Source organism: Salvia splendens, chromosome 5 (assembly GCF_004379255.2).
Source record: "Salvia splendens isolate huo1 chromosome 5, SspV2, whole genome shotgun sequence".
Lineage (NCBI taxonomy): Eukaryota > Viridiplantae > Streptophyta > Magnoliopsida > Lamiales > Lamiaceae > Salvia > Salvia splendens.
Window position 1 is genome coordinate 10,382,296 of NC_056036.1, and position 16,170 is coordinate 10,398,465.

At 38.8% G+C, this 16,170-nt stretch overlaps 2 protein-coding genes and 1 long non-coding RNA gene across 4 annotated transcripts; 2 read left to right on the plus strand and 1 right to left on the minus strand.

Moving 5' to 3' along the window:
- The first annotated feature begins 3,067 nt into the window (after window positions 1-3,067).
- LOC121803214 (cytochrome P450 716B1-like) lies at window positions 3,068-4,980 on the plus strand. The gene is made up of 3 exons (XM_042202910.1): window positions 3,068-4,273; window positions 4,385-4,560; window positions 4,650-4,980. The coding sequence occupies exons 1-3, from the start codon at window positions 3,337-3,339 to the stop codon at window positions 4,944-4,946; spliced, it is 1,410 nt and encodes a 469-aa protein (XP_042058844.1). The 5' UTR covers window positions 3,068-3,336; the 3' UTR covers window positions 4,947-4,980.
- Window positions 4,981-11,014: 6,034 nt separating this feature from the next.
- On the plus strand, window positions 11,015-12,331 carry LOC121805163 (peroxisomal and mitochondrial division factor 2-like). 2 transcript variants are annotated; one of them, XM_042204951.1, is made up of 2 exons: window positions 11,015-11,193; window positions 11,337-12,331. In XM_042204951.1, exon 2 carries the CDS (start codon window positions 11,346-11,348, stop codon window positions 12,096-12,098), a length of 753 nt encoding a protein of 250 aa, XP_042060885.1. In that variant the 5' UTR covers window positions 11,015-11,193; window positions 11,337-11,345; the 3' UTR covers window positions 12,099-12,331. The 2 variants fall into 2 exon arrangements, with proteins under 2 accessions (XP_042060885.1, XP_042060884.1); XM_042204950.1 differs by having other exon boundaries at window positions 11,015-11,129.
- Window positions 12,332-14,862: 2,531 nt separating this feature from the next.
- LOC121805164 lies at window positions 14,863-16,103 on the minus strand. The gene is made up of 2 exons (XR_006051308.1): window positions 15,618-16,103; window positions 14,863-15,327 (listed from the first exon to the last, which is right to left on the minus strand). It is a non-coding gene; the product is annotated as an uncharacterized LOC121805164 (long non-coding RNA).
- Between the last annotated feature and the right edge of the window lie 67 nt (window positions 16,104-16,170).

Sequence of the window (16,170 nt, forward strand, 5' to 3'; positions counted from 1 at the left end):
TTTCGTCCGTCCCTAAAAATTAGGGCTGGCAATTCTCGACACGACACGATAATCTGACACGAATCCGCACGAAATTATTGGATTGGGGTCAAGTCTTATTGGATCCGTGTCCTTATCGGGTTGACCCATTAAGAACCCGATAATTTCGGGTTGGGTTCGGGTCGGATGCGGGTTGGATACGGGTAACCCATTAAGTAATAATAATATTATTTTTATTATTATTTAAAAATATATATATATATATTACTTTAATTTTTTAATTTCTTATAAATTAGGTTTAAATAGTATAAAACGAATTTTAATTGCGTAAATTAGGTTAAAAATTAAGGTTTAATCGTGTAATATTAGGTTTTAATCGTGTAATATCAGGTTCGGGTTGTTATCGTGTCGTGTCAATCCATATTATATCGTGTCGATAACGGGTTCGTGTCGGGTGCGGGTCGTGTTCGAATTTGAAGGTAGCAGGTCGGGTTCGTGTTCGGATTTACAGTTTCCTTAACAGGTCGGGTTCAGGTTAGGCCTTATTGGGTTGGGTCATTATCAGGTTGACCTGATAACGACCCAATCCGCACGATTTGCCAGCCCTACTAAAAATTTGTCACCTTTCACTTTTACTATTTTTAGTAGTGGACCTCACATTCCACTAACTCATTCCCACTCACATTTTATTATAAAACTATATATAAAAGTAAGCCCCACATGCCACTAACTTTTTCAACCTACTTTTTATTACATTTCTTAAAACCCGTGCCGGGTCAAATAATGACGAATTATTAGGGACGGGGGAGTATAACTTATGAATTTTGTATTTTTAAAAGTTTGCAGCTATTTTCTTTTAAATTCGAATTACTATAAAAATTTTGTATTCCTAAAAGTTTGTAGTTATTTTCTCTTAAATTTGAACTACTACAAGAATTTTATATTTCTAAAAGCTTGTAGTTATTTTCTCTTGAATACTACTTCAACTTTGTATTAAAATTAAATTAAATAATATTAAATAAATTCTAAAAGTTTACAGTAAATTTCCAAAAATAAAAATAAAAAAAATAAAAATCACAATCGGGATTGGATACCCGTTTTTTGGGTACCCTAAATCAAATTCGGGCCGGGTATTGGATTTTGGGATCTGGTATCCATGGGTATCCAATTTGAAAGGCATAATAAATCTAATCAAATATATTAATCTATTATTTTTTTAAAATTTTCTTACTATTATTTATTTCTATAGTACTTTATTCTCACTCAACTTACTAAATATTTATTCCTTTAACTACATAGTAAAAAATGCCTTAAAACTAATAGGAAAGAGAAAATAATAAAATGAGAGATGGGTACGAATCCATCCATTCCTATGCAGTGCCTATAGGGCCTTATTTTTTTAGGTATTTATAAAGCCCAATAATCTTAAATCTGATTGCCCTTGGCAGATGTGTTTTCTTCAAATAATCAACAATCATGTTTCCACTGTGAAGGATTTGGACGGTGCATACAATCTTTTTTAAGTCTTATTTTGAAATACATTTCCATCTAAATAAGCAATATAATTCATTTAAGTTGGGATGTATTACATAAAAGGGAAATGCTATGCAGCCACATTATGGCTGGCCATAAAATGGTATTTTAGTAAATTTAGATAGTATGACTATTAATGTTTCAAGTAAGTCATTTAATGCTCAAATAATTTTACACTATTACCCTTTTACTTAATTCTAGTTATTTTTATTTCATTTCTCTAATCCTAATTTTACACTTTTATACGTATTTCTTTTATTAGATTCATTCATTTTTTTAATTTTATGTTTTCAATAATTTATTTTTACACTATTTTTTAATTTAAGATTAAAATTTTGTCCTTTAAAAAATGTTTTCCTATTATACCAAGTTGGAATCAATAAAGTTTTGTACTCGTTATGAAATAAATTTATTTGGAACTAATTTGATACATGCTCTGTAGTTTAGTGATCATTTATAATATTAACCCATGATTATTAATATAAATAAGTATATTGATCAAAGGTCAATTTTACTTATTTGTAAATATACAAACATTTAGAGTATTTTAAGTAAATATGAAAAATAAAAGTATTACCACGATGCGTTGGTATTATAAATATAAGAAATAATTAAATTAATTATCATGTAACCTTAATAAATATTAATTTTTATTTATATAAATTTCATGCAACATGAGTTAACTAATGATCCAATTGAATAAATTCTAGTCTCTTCATATTTATATTTCATAACTAAGGGTACAATTGTACAAATAAAATTGATACTTTTTAGAAGTATTGATTTCAATGAAATGGCATTAAATACACTATCTTTTATTATTTTTTTATTTTTATGGCTGACCATAATGTGGCCATTTAGCACTACTCTTACATAAATAGATACCTTTGCAGATTCAATCTTGTTGTCATGTTCTTAAATAATCAAATACCGATCCACCAATTCCTCTTTCAACAATTTTTAAAATTCTTACATTCTGGGATCTGCTATTAATTAACTATTTCCGGGGTCAACCCTTTATTTAATCCTTAGGGAAGCCAACTATTATGATCCTATGGTTAGCAGCTATAAAATACACCCAAATTGATTGGATTGTAATTATGTTCAACGCTTTTAACAAATTGTTGCAATAAATAATGACACCTATTTTTATTTTTATTTTGGCAAAATAACCAGTTGATTACATTTCTACCTTGTCATTTGAAATCCAGTTTCCATACGATGTCGTTTTTGTATCAGTGATATGTGGCCTATTCTGGTCATAAATAAATAAAATATTGCTATTATTGCAACATTTTATAGAATGAGTTGACAATCAAAATCAAGTCAAAGTTTTTTAATCGATTAACCCTAATCCTAAATAAAATACCTATAACAAAGCACCCAAATGCTAGCTAAGATTCCTGTTACAGGCCAGCATTTGACTTTGAACACAAGTTATTACAGCTAAAAAACTTAAGTATTGGACAAAGCAGATATCTAGGGATTCTCTGTTGATTGAGAATTTTCAATCCTATTTGACTAATGACAGGATTAAAAATATAATTGTTCTTAATCATCCCTGTCTTATTTCAGATGTCCAGTTTTTGGTACGCTTTATATTAATCAAAGAAGGTAAACATGGGAAGTTATTAATGATTGCATGATTCGCCGACCTTTTTCCTTCCATAAGTTGACCTAATTATTATAATCTTTATTAATTTTCTATCATGTCTGTGTGTGTATAAATACCAGATTTGGTTTGGATCAAGGCATAGTAAGCTCACATTTTCTTCTGATTTTGTTGTATAAATAGTAGATTTCCATTTGGGATTCACATTTGCAATGAATCCTTTGTCTTTCTGGGTTATTGGTGTTGTTATTGTTGGTGTTGCTTCATTGGCGTTTGTGATGAAAAATTGCAAAAGCAAAAATGAGAGGAAACTGCCTCCGGGGAAGATGGGTTGGCCTTGGGTAGGTGAAACCATAGATTTCTACAAAGCTCAAAAGAAAAATAGGCTTTACCAAGACTTCATCCAAGCCCGCATCCGAAAGCACGGCCTCACCTTCAAGACGAGGCTGATGGGCCACCCAACTGTGGTGGTGAGTGGGGCCGAGGCCAACAAGTTCTTCCTCTCCAACGAGTTCAAGCTAGTTGTGAGCTCGTGGCCCTCCTCCTCCGTGCAGTTGATGGGAGTGAACTCGATCATGGAGAAACAAGGGGAGGCGCACCGCTGCCTACGTGGCATCGTGGCCACCAGCCTCAGCTCGTCCGGCCTTGACAATCTGGTGCCTAGGATTTGCAACACTGTGACAATGCACTTGGAAAGATATTGGAGTGGTGGGGACAAAACTATTAGTCTCTATGGGCTAACAAAACTTTTGACATTCACTATTGTTGTAGAATGCTTGTTGGGGATTGAGGTGAAACCCGGGATGTTGGAGATGTTCGAGAAGGTTCTTGAAGGGGTGTTCGCGGTCCCTTTTAGCTTCCCAGGGTCCAAATTCTCGAGGGCGAAAAGGGTGAGGAAGGAGATAGAGGAGATGCTGGTGGAGATTATAAGGGATAGGAGAAGAGAAATGGAAGAAGAGAGTGATGGGGGAGGGATTCTCCTGTCCAAGTTTGTTGCTGCCCTGATTCGAGGTGAGATTACTGAGGCGGAGGTGGCTGATAACATTGTGTTGCTCGTGTTTGCAGCCCACGACACCACCTCCTTTGCCATTGCCATGACCTTCAGGATGCTGGCTCATCATCCAAACTGCTATGCTCTCCTTCAAAAAGGTATTTGCAAGTTTCAATTTTTATTTCAGTAATACTACGCCTTGCAATTAACTACATTTCAAACTTCTGCCTCACTTCTTTCTCTCACGTCATCATTCAAACACAAAACAGAACACGAAAATATCGTACCACGCGAAGCTCTCACGTACGAGGATGTGAAGAAGATGAACTACACATGGCAAGTGGCAAGCGAGAGCATCAGGATTTTCCCTCCAATTTTCGGCTCTTTTAGAAAAGCAATCCAAGATATTGAATTCGATGGATACACGATTCCCAAGGGCTGGAAGGTAACTAAATCCTGGAAACAACAAATAAAATAAAAATGAAAAACATCAACATTATGAATATCTCCTTACAAAGAATTCGTAATCTGCAGGTGTTGTGGACAGCATACGGAACACATTACGATTCCAACTACTTTGAAGATCCGTTGAGATTCGAACCAGGTAGGTTCGACGACCCGGTCCAGCCCTTCTCGTACGTTCCGTTTGGCGGAGGGCCTAGATTGTGTGCAGGATACCAATTAGCAAAGCTAAACATACTTATATTTGTACATTATGTTGTGACTAGGTATAATTGGACATTAGAGAATCTTGATGAGCCAATTACAGTAGATCCTCTCCCATTCCCTTTTCAAGGAATGCCAATTAGGATCTCTCCCAAGTCGCAATAACAGAGTATATACGTGATTTATTTCATCACTGCATTACTAAATTTAATTTGATTGATCACAATATGTCTCAGGCTTTTCAATTATTTCAAATCGATGCACATAGAACAAATCAATCAAGAAAATAGGATCCCACCATAACAACCAACGAGCAATTCAACTTCTTCATCCCTACAATTTCAATACACTACAATAGTTGATAATGGCAAAGTATATATCATACCCAAACAGCATTATCATCATGTAGTTTAACCTATCAACTGCAACAGTGCCTATATTCAAGAGAGAGAAAAAATCAATGCTTACCGAGCCCTATCACTTTTGATCCCAATCGAATCCTCGGGAGACCTTTGTACCCATCACGCCTTTAATCCCCTTTTCTTGAGTTCTGCCCAATCGATATACCTTATGTGAGGCACAATGAGATGCGGGATCGCCAAATGCTGGTCTTTCGACCAAATTTCATCGGCGCAAGCGATGTCTTCTGGTGCGGTATTGAGGTCACCGGAGATAGGAACGGCAACCGGAATAGCACCTACACGAATCGAGCTACTTGACAGAGAAGAGAGAGTAGAAGAAGAAATTTGCATTAAGTCATAATATGCGCATTACAAAGAATAAGATCAACTTATATAGCTGTGACTAAGCTAACAGCTCAGATTCCCAATCTAACAACCTCTAACCGCCTCCTACGGCTTCCTAACTTCTTAACTTCCAACACTCACACGTGTGTGACGATTTGTTCCTATCATTCCACGTGTGCATGCACCATTGCACACTCTTATTTAGCTCACCTTTCGCGTTTATTCTTTACTTCTCTCTTTCATGTACCAAATGAATCAGAACCTGTGTCGCCGGCCGATTACCCCTCTTCACTAAACGACGGTCAAGGATTTGCACCGGTTCAAGGAAGGTAGAGTTTCCCATGACAGGCAGAGTACCATGCTGTTGTGATAAGGGTCTTCTTCTTCAATTGGGACACATGAAAGACGGGGTGAATCTTGCTACTCGCCGGAAGCTGCAGCTTGTAGGCGACTTCTCCATACTTATCCACGACCTTAAAAGGTCCAAAATACCGAGGACTCAATTTTTGAAACTGGTGACCGCGTAGGGTGTTTTGCCGGTAGGGTTGCAGCTTTAAGTAAACCCAATCACCTATCGCGAACATCCACTCCGAGCGATGTTTATCGTGTTGTTGCTTCATACGGTGTTGTGCCTTACCCAAATGGTGTTTCAATACCTCCATCATAGCATCTCTAGCCATCAAGCTCTCATTCACATCATGCACAGCCGAATCACCTTTGAAGTAAGGAATGTGGATAGGAGCCGGGTAGCCAAACAAAGCCTCAAAAGGAGTCGATTCAATAGCCGAATGGAATGATGTGTTGTACCAAAATTCAGCCGAACTCAACCACTTGCTCCAGTTAGACGGTTGATCACCACACATGCACCTCAAGTAAGTTTCCAAGCATCGATTGACCACCTGAGTTTGGCCATCCCTTGCAATTTGAAAAAATCAGACCAAAAATTGCTGAGGAATACCCTGTCTCGATCACTTATAAATAGTTGGTAATTCATGCAATTTAAACACATGATCCAAGAACGATTGAGCAACTGTCAAGGCTGTGTAGGGATGAGTAAGGCTCATGAAGTGAGCATACTTGGTGAGTCTATCAACCACCACCAGTATAGTAGATTTACCATGGGACAAAGGAAGCCCTTCAATGAAATCAAGGCTGACCTGAGACCAAGCCTCCTCTGGAATTGGCAATGGCTGCAGTAGCCCAGGGTAGGCAGTGTGATCATATTTATATCTCTGGCAGATGTCACATTCTCTAATGTAGTTTATTGTCTGTTTTTCCATGTTAGGCCAATAGAACAAAGAGGATAATATTTTGTAAGTAGCTAGTGTCCCCCTGAGCTAGTGTTATGGAACAAATTGATGATCTTCAACCTGAAATCCTGATCATCACCGACAACCAAACGACATTTTCTCCTTAGCTCCTCACCTGTCCATGAGTACTTAGATTTGGTGTTAAGGTTCTACTTCAACTCACTGATCAAGGTTTTCAGAGAAGAATCAGTATCCCAAGTTGCTTGTATCAGTGGGTAAATATCAGTGGAAACTGAGGTAATGGCCATACAAAAGTTCTCAGAAGAGTGCACTCTAGAAAGTGCATCCACAACCACATTTTCTACTCTTTTCTTGTAGGTGATCTCAAAATCAAAAGCCATTAGTTTAGATAACCATTTAAGCTGACAAGGGGTAGTTAACTTCTGTTTCATCAAATGAGCAAGAGTTTTGTGATCTGTCCTGACTTCAAAAGATTGATTCCCTAAGTAGTGGCCCCAGTGTGTAACAGCAAAGACAATAGCAAGAAGCTCTTTGTCATAAACATATAGACTCATATGCTTTGGTGATATAGATTTGCTAATAAAAGCCAAAGGGTGACTGTTCTGCATCAATACAACACCAATCTCATAGCTGAAAGCATCTATCTCCACAACTAAAGGCAAAGAGAAATTGAGTAGAGCCAATACAGGAGAGGACATCATAGCTTGTTTAAGCTCTACAAATGCCTTATCAGCTGCTTCATTCCAGATAAAAGCATCTTTTCTCAACAAATCAGTAAGAGGCTTGCAAATAATACCATAGTTTTTATGAACTTTCTGTAGTAGCAAGTGAGGCCTAAAAATCCCCTCAACTTAGATACATCAACCGGGACAGGCCAATCCTGCATTGCTTGCAGCTTTTTGGGATCAGTAGAAACCCCCCTCTCAGAGATAATATACCCCAGACATTCAATCTTATTCTGGGAAAATTCACACTTACTTCTTTTAGCAAAAAGTGAATTTTCTTGCAGCTTCTCAAAAACTAACTTCAGATGATTTAAGTGAGCATCCATATCACTGTTGTATATTAATATATCATCGAAGAAAATCAACACAAACTTCCTTAAGAAGGGCCTAAACACATCGTTCATCAATCCTTGAAAGGTTGTTGGAGCATTGGTGAGACCAAATGGCATCACTGCAAACTCATAGTGCCATCATGGGTCCTAAAAGCATTTTTGTGTATATCCTCAACTTCCATTCTGATTTGATGGTAGCTGGCTCTCAAATCAATTTTAGAAAAAATAGTAGCACACATTTTCTATGTTCCATCCTTTTTCTTCACTAACACCACTGGAGAGGAAAAAGGACTTGAGCTAGGTTGGATCAAACCTTGTTGTAGCAGATCATTGACTTGCTTTTCTATAATATTCTTTTGCATAGCATAATGCCTCTAAGGCTATGAGTTTAATGGGGAAGCACCATGAATCAGAGTGATTTTGTGGTTGTGTGATCCCATTGGAGGCAACGAACTAGGTTCTGCAAATACCATACTCTGGTCCTCCAAAAATTTCTGAATATTCTGGGGAATATCTAGCTCTTCTCCAGCAGCCTTCTCCATCAAGAGTAATTCAGAGCTACCTTCCCCATCCACTTTGATACAACAAAGTTGAACTCCATCACAGTGAGTGAGAAGTTTGTCCATTTCTTTTTCTGTAACAGTTTGAACCTTCTGCCCTTGTTGGCTTCCCCTCAGCATGTGCCTTCTTCCATCCAATGTAAAATTCATACTAAGGTTCTTAAAATCCCAGTGAATTACTCCCAAAGTTTCCAACCATTGAACCCCAACACCATATAACAATTCCCTAAAGGCAGTAGTAGCACATCAATTAAGAAGGTTGTGCCCCTCAACATCCATTTCAAGCTCTTGCACACATAATTGCATTCTAATCTGTTTCCATCTGCTACATCCACATATACAGGGTTCATAGGTGAAATATGAAGTCCCAAACGTTTTGCCACATGTAAGTCTAGGAAGTTGTGAGTACTTCCTGAATCAATAAGAATGTGTACAACTTTCTTTCCCACTTTTCCAGTTACTCTCATGGTTCTAAATCCTCTTGAAGATGAACCACTGATGGCATAAATTGATATAAGAGGATTTTCATCATCCACAAAATCATCCTCCTTACTTTCAGCATCAGGTTTAGGATCCTGATGCCCTCCATCATCAATTTCTAACAGATACAACTGCTTCCTTCCACAACGATGACCCCTATCAAACTTCTCATTACAGCCATAACATAATCCCTTAGCTCTTCTATCTGCCATGAAGAACTTCCTCAGTTAAAAGTCTACGAGATTTCACAGCAGGCATTATAGGAGTAGGCAGTAGAGGTGTAGTGTTATGAGATGGTTTAGATTCATTATTACTAAACCTCTTAGAGCCTTGCGAAAAGCCCTCCCTCCCTAACTGGAGTAGAAGACTCTTGCAATCTAGCTAAAGCATATGCATGTACTAGAGTTTGAGGCATCAACATCCTAACAGCCTTTTGCACAAACGGTCTCAGTTCATTAATGAAGTGATTGATAACATAAGATTCAGAGAGGCAAACACGACCTAGCAACAATTCAAATCGATCGTGGTATTCAGTGAATGAACCGGTTTGTTTCAGCGCCAGTAATTCAGTCATTGGATCACCCAACAATTGATCCCCAAATCTCCCTTCCAAAGCTTGCAGAAATAGAGGCCATAGAGTCGACCTCGCATGATCTTGATACTTCACCCAATTTTGAAACAACTGAAGTGCTCTGCCTTTGAAGTTAATCACCGCTAGACGCACTTTAGACTCCTCCGGTGTCAGATCCACCGTGAAGAAATGATCGCATCGAAGTATCCATCCGGCCAGATCCTCCCCAGCAAAAATAGGAAATCCGACCTTCGATTGTCTTGTTGCAAAGTACTGAGGCCGAGGCGGAGCACCGCCAGCCATTGCGCCTACATGTCCGCCGGAGTTCACCACAAAACGAGACATGATCACGTTCTGCTGCATCTGCAGAGCGAGGAGTTCCTCACGAAGCTCCTTCAGCGTTAGATCTCGCACTCCATCCGAGTGATCGCGCAGCTTATCCAGCTCTTCACGCCGACGATCAGGGTCATCGACCTTCGCTGTGAAGTCAGCCATGGCAGCGGCAAACATTTCCTGATTCCTCCGGTCGGCGCATATCACCAGAGCGGGTGTCCACCATTGCAGGCACCGGATCGGAGAGGCTGATACCACTTGGTGCGGTATTGAGGTCACCGGAGATAGGAACGACAACCAGAATAGCACCTACACGAATCGAGCTACTTGACGGAGAAGAGAGAGTGGAAGAAGAACTTTGCATTAAGTCATAATATGCGCATTACAAAGAATAAGATCAGCTTATATAGCTGTTCGTTCTTCTTTTATGGAGTATTCATAGCTGGTTTTTTATAAGCGGAAATCGGCAGCTTTCTTTTTGTGGAAACCGCGGTCAAGCTCACTTCCAGCTGTCCCCACCAACAGCTCTTTTCTGGAGTACTATAAATATCACTGCCAAGTGCAAAGCAAACACTTCAACACTACATTATCTTCCTTTCCTGTCTCACTTGAACAAGAAGAATCAACAATGGGTGCTGCATTTTGTGAATCGGCAATCCTTGTAGTCTCTATTCTGTTTGGTGGTGTTGTTCTGAGCTTACCGCGATGCGGAGATCAGGTGGTGGAAGGTGGGCGGCAGCTCACGCTCTCGCTAGACCAATACTCTGGCTCCGGTTTCCAATCGAAGAATGAATACTTATTTGGAAGATTCGATATGCAGATGAAGCTCGTCCCCGGAGTTGAAACTCCGCTGGAACCGTCACTACTTTCTTCGTAATTTGCTTTACCTTTTCTAATTCTAATTTGGAACTGCAGTTGTCGTCACAAGGAGCAGGACTTGGAATTTCTGGGGAATATACCTTTTCATTTATTATAAAATGTCTCATTAAAGTTCGATACAAATTTTAAAAAATTAATAAATTAGGAATATATATCTTACTTTTAAAAGTGAAATGAACATACTTATCAAAGTCTGGTATAATAATAATAAAATAAGATACTCCATATGGTAAGATTATAGTACATCAATAAACCGCACTGGAAAGCTTGAAAATAAGTAAATTTAATGAAACAATATGTAAAATTATTACCTTTTGAATATTTATATTTGCATAAATGAAAATTGTGATGAAGATTGATGAGCGATACCCTCGGCCTTTTAAATAGACAGCATTTCGTTTCTTGACTGAAAATTCCATAAACCCTACAATCTTCCGCACACCCAACGCAGGTTATATCATTTCTTTCTTGATATGTTTTCTCTTCACGGAATCAATCTGAGAACAAATTAAATCGTAAAATTCCGTTTTTCAATACGTCTTTTTTCTCTGTTTTTTTTGTTGTTGTGCAATTCCTCGATTTGAGCATCTGCTTGTTTTTTGGGATCAAATCTGTGTTATTATTATTTTCAATGCGTTCTATTTTTTTGTGTTTATAGGAATCTTCAATGGCGGACGAGCCGTCGTTCCACGAAGAATTCGCTGATGCTGACAATGCGGATTCCTATGAGATTGCGGAGCTCAATCAAAGGATCAATGATCTCGAGGAGGAGAACACTAAGAACGTTAAGGAAATAGATGAGCTGAAGGCATCTATTGAGAAATTGGAATCCGAGAATGCGGATTTGAAGAATCAAACGGAGAACGCGCAATCGGACAACAAGGCGTTTGGTGCTGTGGCTGCGCGCGCCGCGGATCTCGAAAGCGAGGTGTCGAGGCTGCATCACGGTTTGGCGACCGCGATGATCGATTTGCAGGAATTGCCTGGATTGAAGAGCGAATTGGAGGGGATGAAAGGGAGGGCGATGGAGAAAGATGTGAAACTGGATGCGGCGGAGAGGGAGAAGGCGTTGCTGGTGGTGGAACTGGATGCTAGGGATAAGCAAATCCAGGTTTTCAAGAAGAATGTGGAGGAATTGGAAGCTGTGGTGGGCAAGGGCAAGGGTTATGCGGAGAAGGATGGTTTGGCGATGAAGGTGGAGAAGATGAAGGCTGAAATCAGCGTTCTGCAAAGCTGTTTGGATGATAAGCAGATTTTGATCAAGGAGCTCGAGCGTGGTGGCATCTATGGCGATGATAGCCTTGGAAAGAGAGGGTTGATTTGTGGTCTGAGGCAAAGGGAGTGGATGATTGTGGGTGGCTCAGCCATTGCTACTGCTGCTGTAATGGTGGGGTACATACATGCTGCAAGAAAACATTGATTTGTGCTTATTCAATGCTAGCAGTAAGGTAGAGATTAGGAGGATTTCTATATTTCCTTTTCTTCTTGGCCGAATTGGGAGAGTTGTGGTTTAGTTTTGGATAATTGTTGCTTTTGGTTTGTGCTTGATGCTATAAGTTTTGGGGACTTAGTTGACAGATCGGTTAAGGCTAAATAATGCACTTATTGTTCTTTTATTATTATGAGAATATGTGTTACTCTTGATTCACATCATTTTCTTGATCATTTCTTTGATTGTTTTGAATCTTCATATGGCATTTATTCGTTTGTGATCTTGTACAGTTTTTATGTGCCAATATGAGCTTCTCTGCATGTAAGAAGTGTAGAGTGTCCGCCTATTTTTCCATTTCCAGCATTCTACAATTCCTTTCTAGGAGTATTATTGATACAATAATCAATTGTACCCAACATCTATCTACACAACATTTGTGTTCGAGTTCTTAGCATGGTATGGCTATGGCTATGTTCATCACTTGTAAATTTCTCCACTGATACTGACAAACCTCTTTATTTAATTTTCAATCAATAAAGTTTGCCCTTTTACGAAGCCCATTTCGTATAGGCCCATTATACCTTCTTGAGTCGAGGCAATATTTTAATAATTAATTGAGTCGAAACTTGAGAGCGAGTAAAAAAAGAGTGTGGTAAAAGTAAAAGGTATAGGGGCGCCACTTTTGAAGGCAGAAATTTAAGGCATTTTACCTCTGTTTTTAAAATTCTTCCTGTGTTGGCATTTCAGCTCCTCGTGATTCGTGCTATTTTCAACCAAAAGACCTCCCTCTCTCACACTCAGAGACAGACCAGTTACAATACAGAATACAGATGGTAGTGAACCCTGTTGCTCTCCAAACAACACAAAATAAAAGAGGAAAAGTGAATAAAGAGTCTGTCTCACTCTGAAAATCCCTTTGAACAAAATGCTGTTTTCCTACTTCCAACTCACTGCTCAGTGCTGTGCTGCATTTCCCCCCTCCCTCTCTCTCTCTGTGAACCAAACACCCCTTACGCTATTTGGGTTTTTCTTCAAACTAGTGTCTTTGCTCATGGCGGCAGTGGCACCACATTTTCTCGGAGCATGGCCTCTCCTCTCTAAAGGTCACTCTTTCTTTACTTCTTTCTTTCCTTACGCTATTTGGGTTTTCTTTTTTTAGCTGCCCTCGATTTGTTATTCATATTTTTTGTGTGTTCATACAGCTACATTTTCTTTACAAGTTGTGAGCATTTGCACTTACAATTTTGTCTATTTCTCTTTTTTGCTTTCTTTATTCTCTGTATTGTTTCATACTCCTACAATTTTGTCCATGGGAGATCAAATCTACAAGAAAACGTTGCTATTTAAGTTCCCATGAACTGATTATGCTAATAGAAATGTTGCTGCATGTGTATACAATTAGAGATTTTAGTGTGCATTCAGGAACTAGATGATGTATCGAATTAAAGCAATGTACTATGAATTAGTCTTTTAACCACAGTTAAAAAAAAGCCAAAGTTTGGGATTGTCACTAACCTTTTTTTGTTAACTCAACCCTCCCTCAATAAAGTAATTCAAATCTTGAGAACAGCATAAGGTTTCATTTGACCTTTGATGCCAATCTTGAATGTTGTAATACTCAGGTGTCCTCTGTTTCTGCTAATTGAGGCCCTCTTCGTTCACAAATGTCGAATTGAATTTGGCATAAAAGATGTACTATGAGGAAAAGTTGAACTTGATGAAAGTAGCCTAATCTCTGTATGGTGTTTGCAAATAAATCCAAGTTTTCTGTTTGTTTCCTCAAAGGTAACATAGCCTTTTCCATTGATGACAATGTTCAGATCGATGATAACTCTAGTTTCACATGGTCGTTGGCTGATACTCGATCCACAAAAACTTAAATTCAATTAAGGTGTTTGAATGTCTACAGATATCTACTAAGCACTAATCTGAGTTATAGCGCTTAACTAGTGTTGGTACTTGGTAGAGGGAGGGGAAACTTATTGGTCTTCTCATAATCTTCGGACATAAAGAATTATGATCCTGTGCAGATTTAAATTCTACACTGCTTGAGTTTGAAAAATCTTGCCTTTCTTGATTATGTTTTTCATCCCCATTAAAGACTTACATATCCAAAACTAGAAGCATTGTTCTGTTCCACATTGAATACAAGGCCAGAATAGTACTGTGTTGTGAGATAACACAGAAAAGTATACACAGAATGTTGCTGTCATAACATGAAGATTTTTGTTGCCTATGCTAAAAAGAACAATTAGTGATTGTTCTTTCTTGTTGCATTTCTTACTTTCTAATATTGCATTATGGACCGTTGATGTTTGTGTTGACTATGGAAGTTCGATTAGGTTTTCTTGTTTTTATACGACTTGTAAGGTTGATTGTTTCGACTTGTTTGTGCAGGTCTCGAAACAGCTGAGCGGATGCTCACTTCAGAGATCTGGAGGAGCAGATCACTACATTCGTTTAGTGAAGATGTAGATTGAGAAATTCACAGAGATCTAAGGTAGGGAATGAAGCCTTTGGTCCGCAAAATGCACAACAAATATTGTAACATGTTGATAATTCCAATAGTGTGATTCGAATGAAACGAATCATCTTTCATGTCTGAGATTTCTGCTATTCTAAAATTGTCCATTTTTTCAACTCTCACATTTGTTGTATCATTATCATATATGTACTCCTTCACTTGCTTGATTCGTATGCATTGTTAGTTTTTTGGTTTTACATCTAATGTGGGAAAGCTACGTATTAGGAGTAGTAGGACAAAGTAGAGGTAAACACTAGTAGAAATTTAGTCCCATTAATACTAATTCTATAACAATATATCCACTAAACAACAAAAAAAAGAGCATGAATGAAAGAATGAATATTAAGGGAAATTTAAAGGGTAAAAATGTGGAGCGGTTGAACTCGGGCGGAAATCGTTGAGCAAAGTGGTTAGAATGAGAGCAGTAGTTGTAGATCATATAGTTTTGCTGCACCCATCTTAGCAGCCTCTTTCTGCCATTCCTGCGTCTGCCACGTGGCCGCATTGTTGGCGGAATCACCAACGGCGGGCGGAGTTAATAATGTTGAAGTCGCGGTAGGCGGCGAGGAACGGCGCCTTGCTCCAATCCGCCTTCACACGGCCGCCCAGTCGTTGGCGTTCCACAAGCTGCAGTAAACTCTCATCGCCTGCGTTTTGTTGAACACTCTGATCGGAGTGTTGTCCACCATAAATCTGAACATTCAATTCAATTGCACCATTAATTTCACTCAACAATTCAAAAATCAAACTAATTAAGATCAACAATTTTAATTGGACTGCGTTGGGGATTCCAGACGATGGAATAGGTGTGGAAAGACGAAGTCGGATCGAATTGCTGTTCCTTATCGCCTTTGCCGCCGGCAAAAACGTTGGTGTGGACGGTGTAGGGCTCACCCGATGAATTCCCCAGAAATTCCAAGTCCTGCTCCTTGTGACGACAACTGCAGTTCCAAATTAGAATTAGAAAAGGTAAAGCAAATTACGAAGAAAGTAGTGACGGTTCCAGCGGAGTTTCAACTCCGGGGACGAGCTTCATCTGCATATCGAATCTTCCAAATAAGTATTCATTCTTCGATTGGAAACCGGAACCATAGTATTGGTCTAGCGAGAGCGTGAGCTGCCGCCCACCTTCCACCACCTGATCTCCGCATCGCGGTACCGGAACCGGAGCTCAGAACAACAGCACCAAACAGAATAGAGACTACGAGGATTGCCGATTCACAAAATGCAGCACCCATTGTTGATTGTTCTTGTTCAAGTGAGACAGGAAAGGAAGAGAGTGAAGTATAGTGTAGTGCAGTGTAGACGTGTAGTTTGATTGGGTAGGATTGAAGTTGTTGGAAGGAAAGATCTCACGATGGAAGGGAAGATTTCCCGCAGCTGATTTCCTGTGATCACAAATAATTAGAATTGATATTTACCTTGTATAGAAGATTAGGGTTAGGGAAATCAATCTTATCTTATTTGTATTCTTGGAGGCCTATAAAGAGGCATGTAAATCTTGTGATTATCAATGAGAAAGAGTGATATGAATTC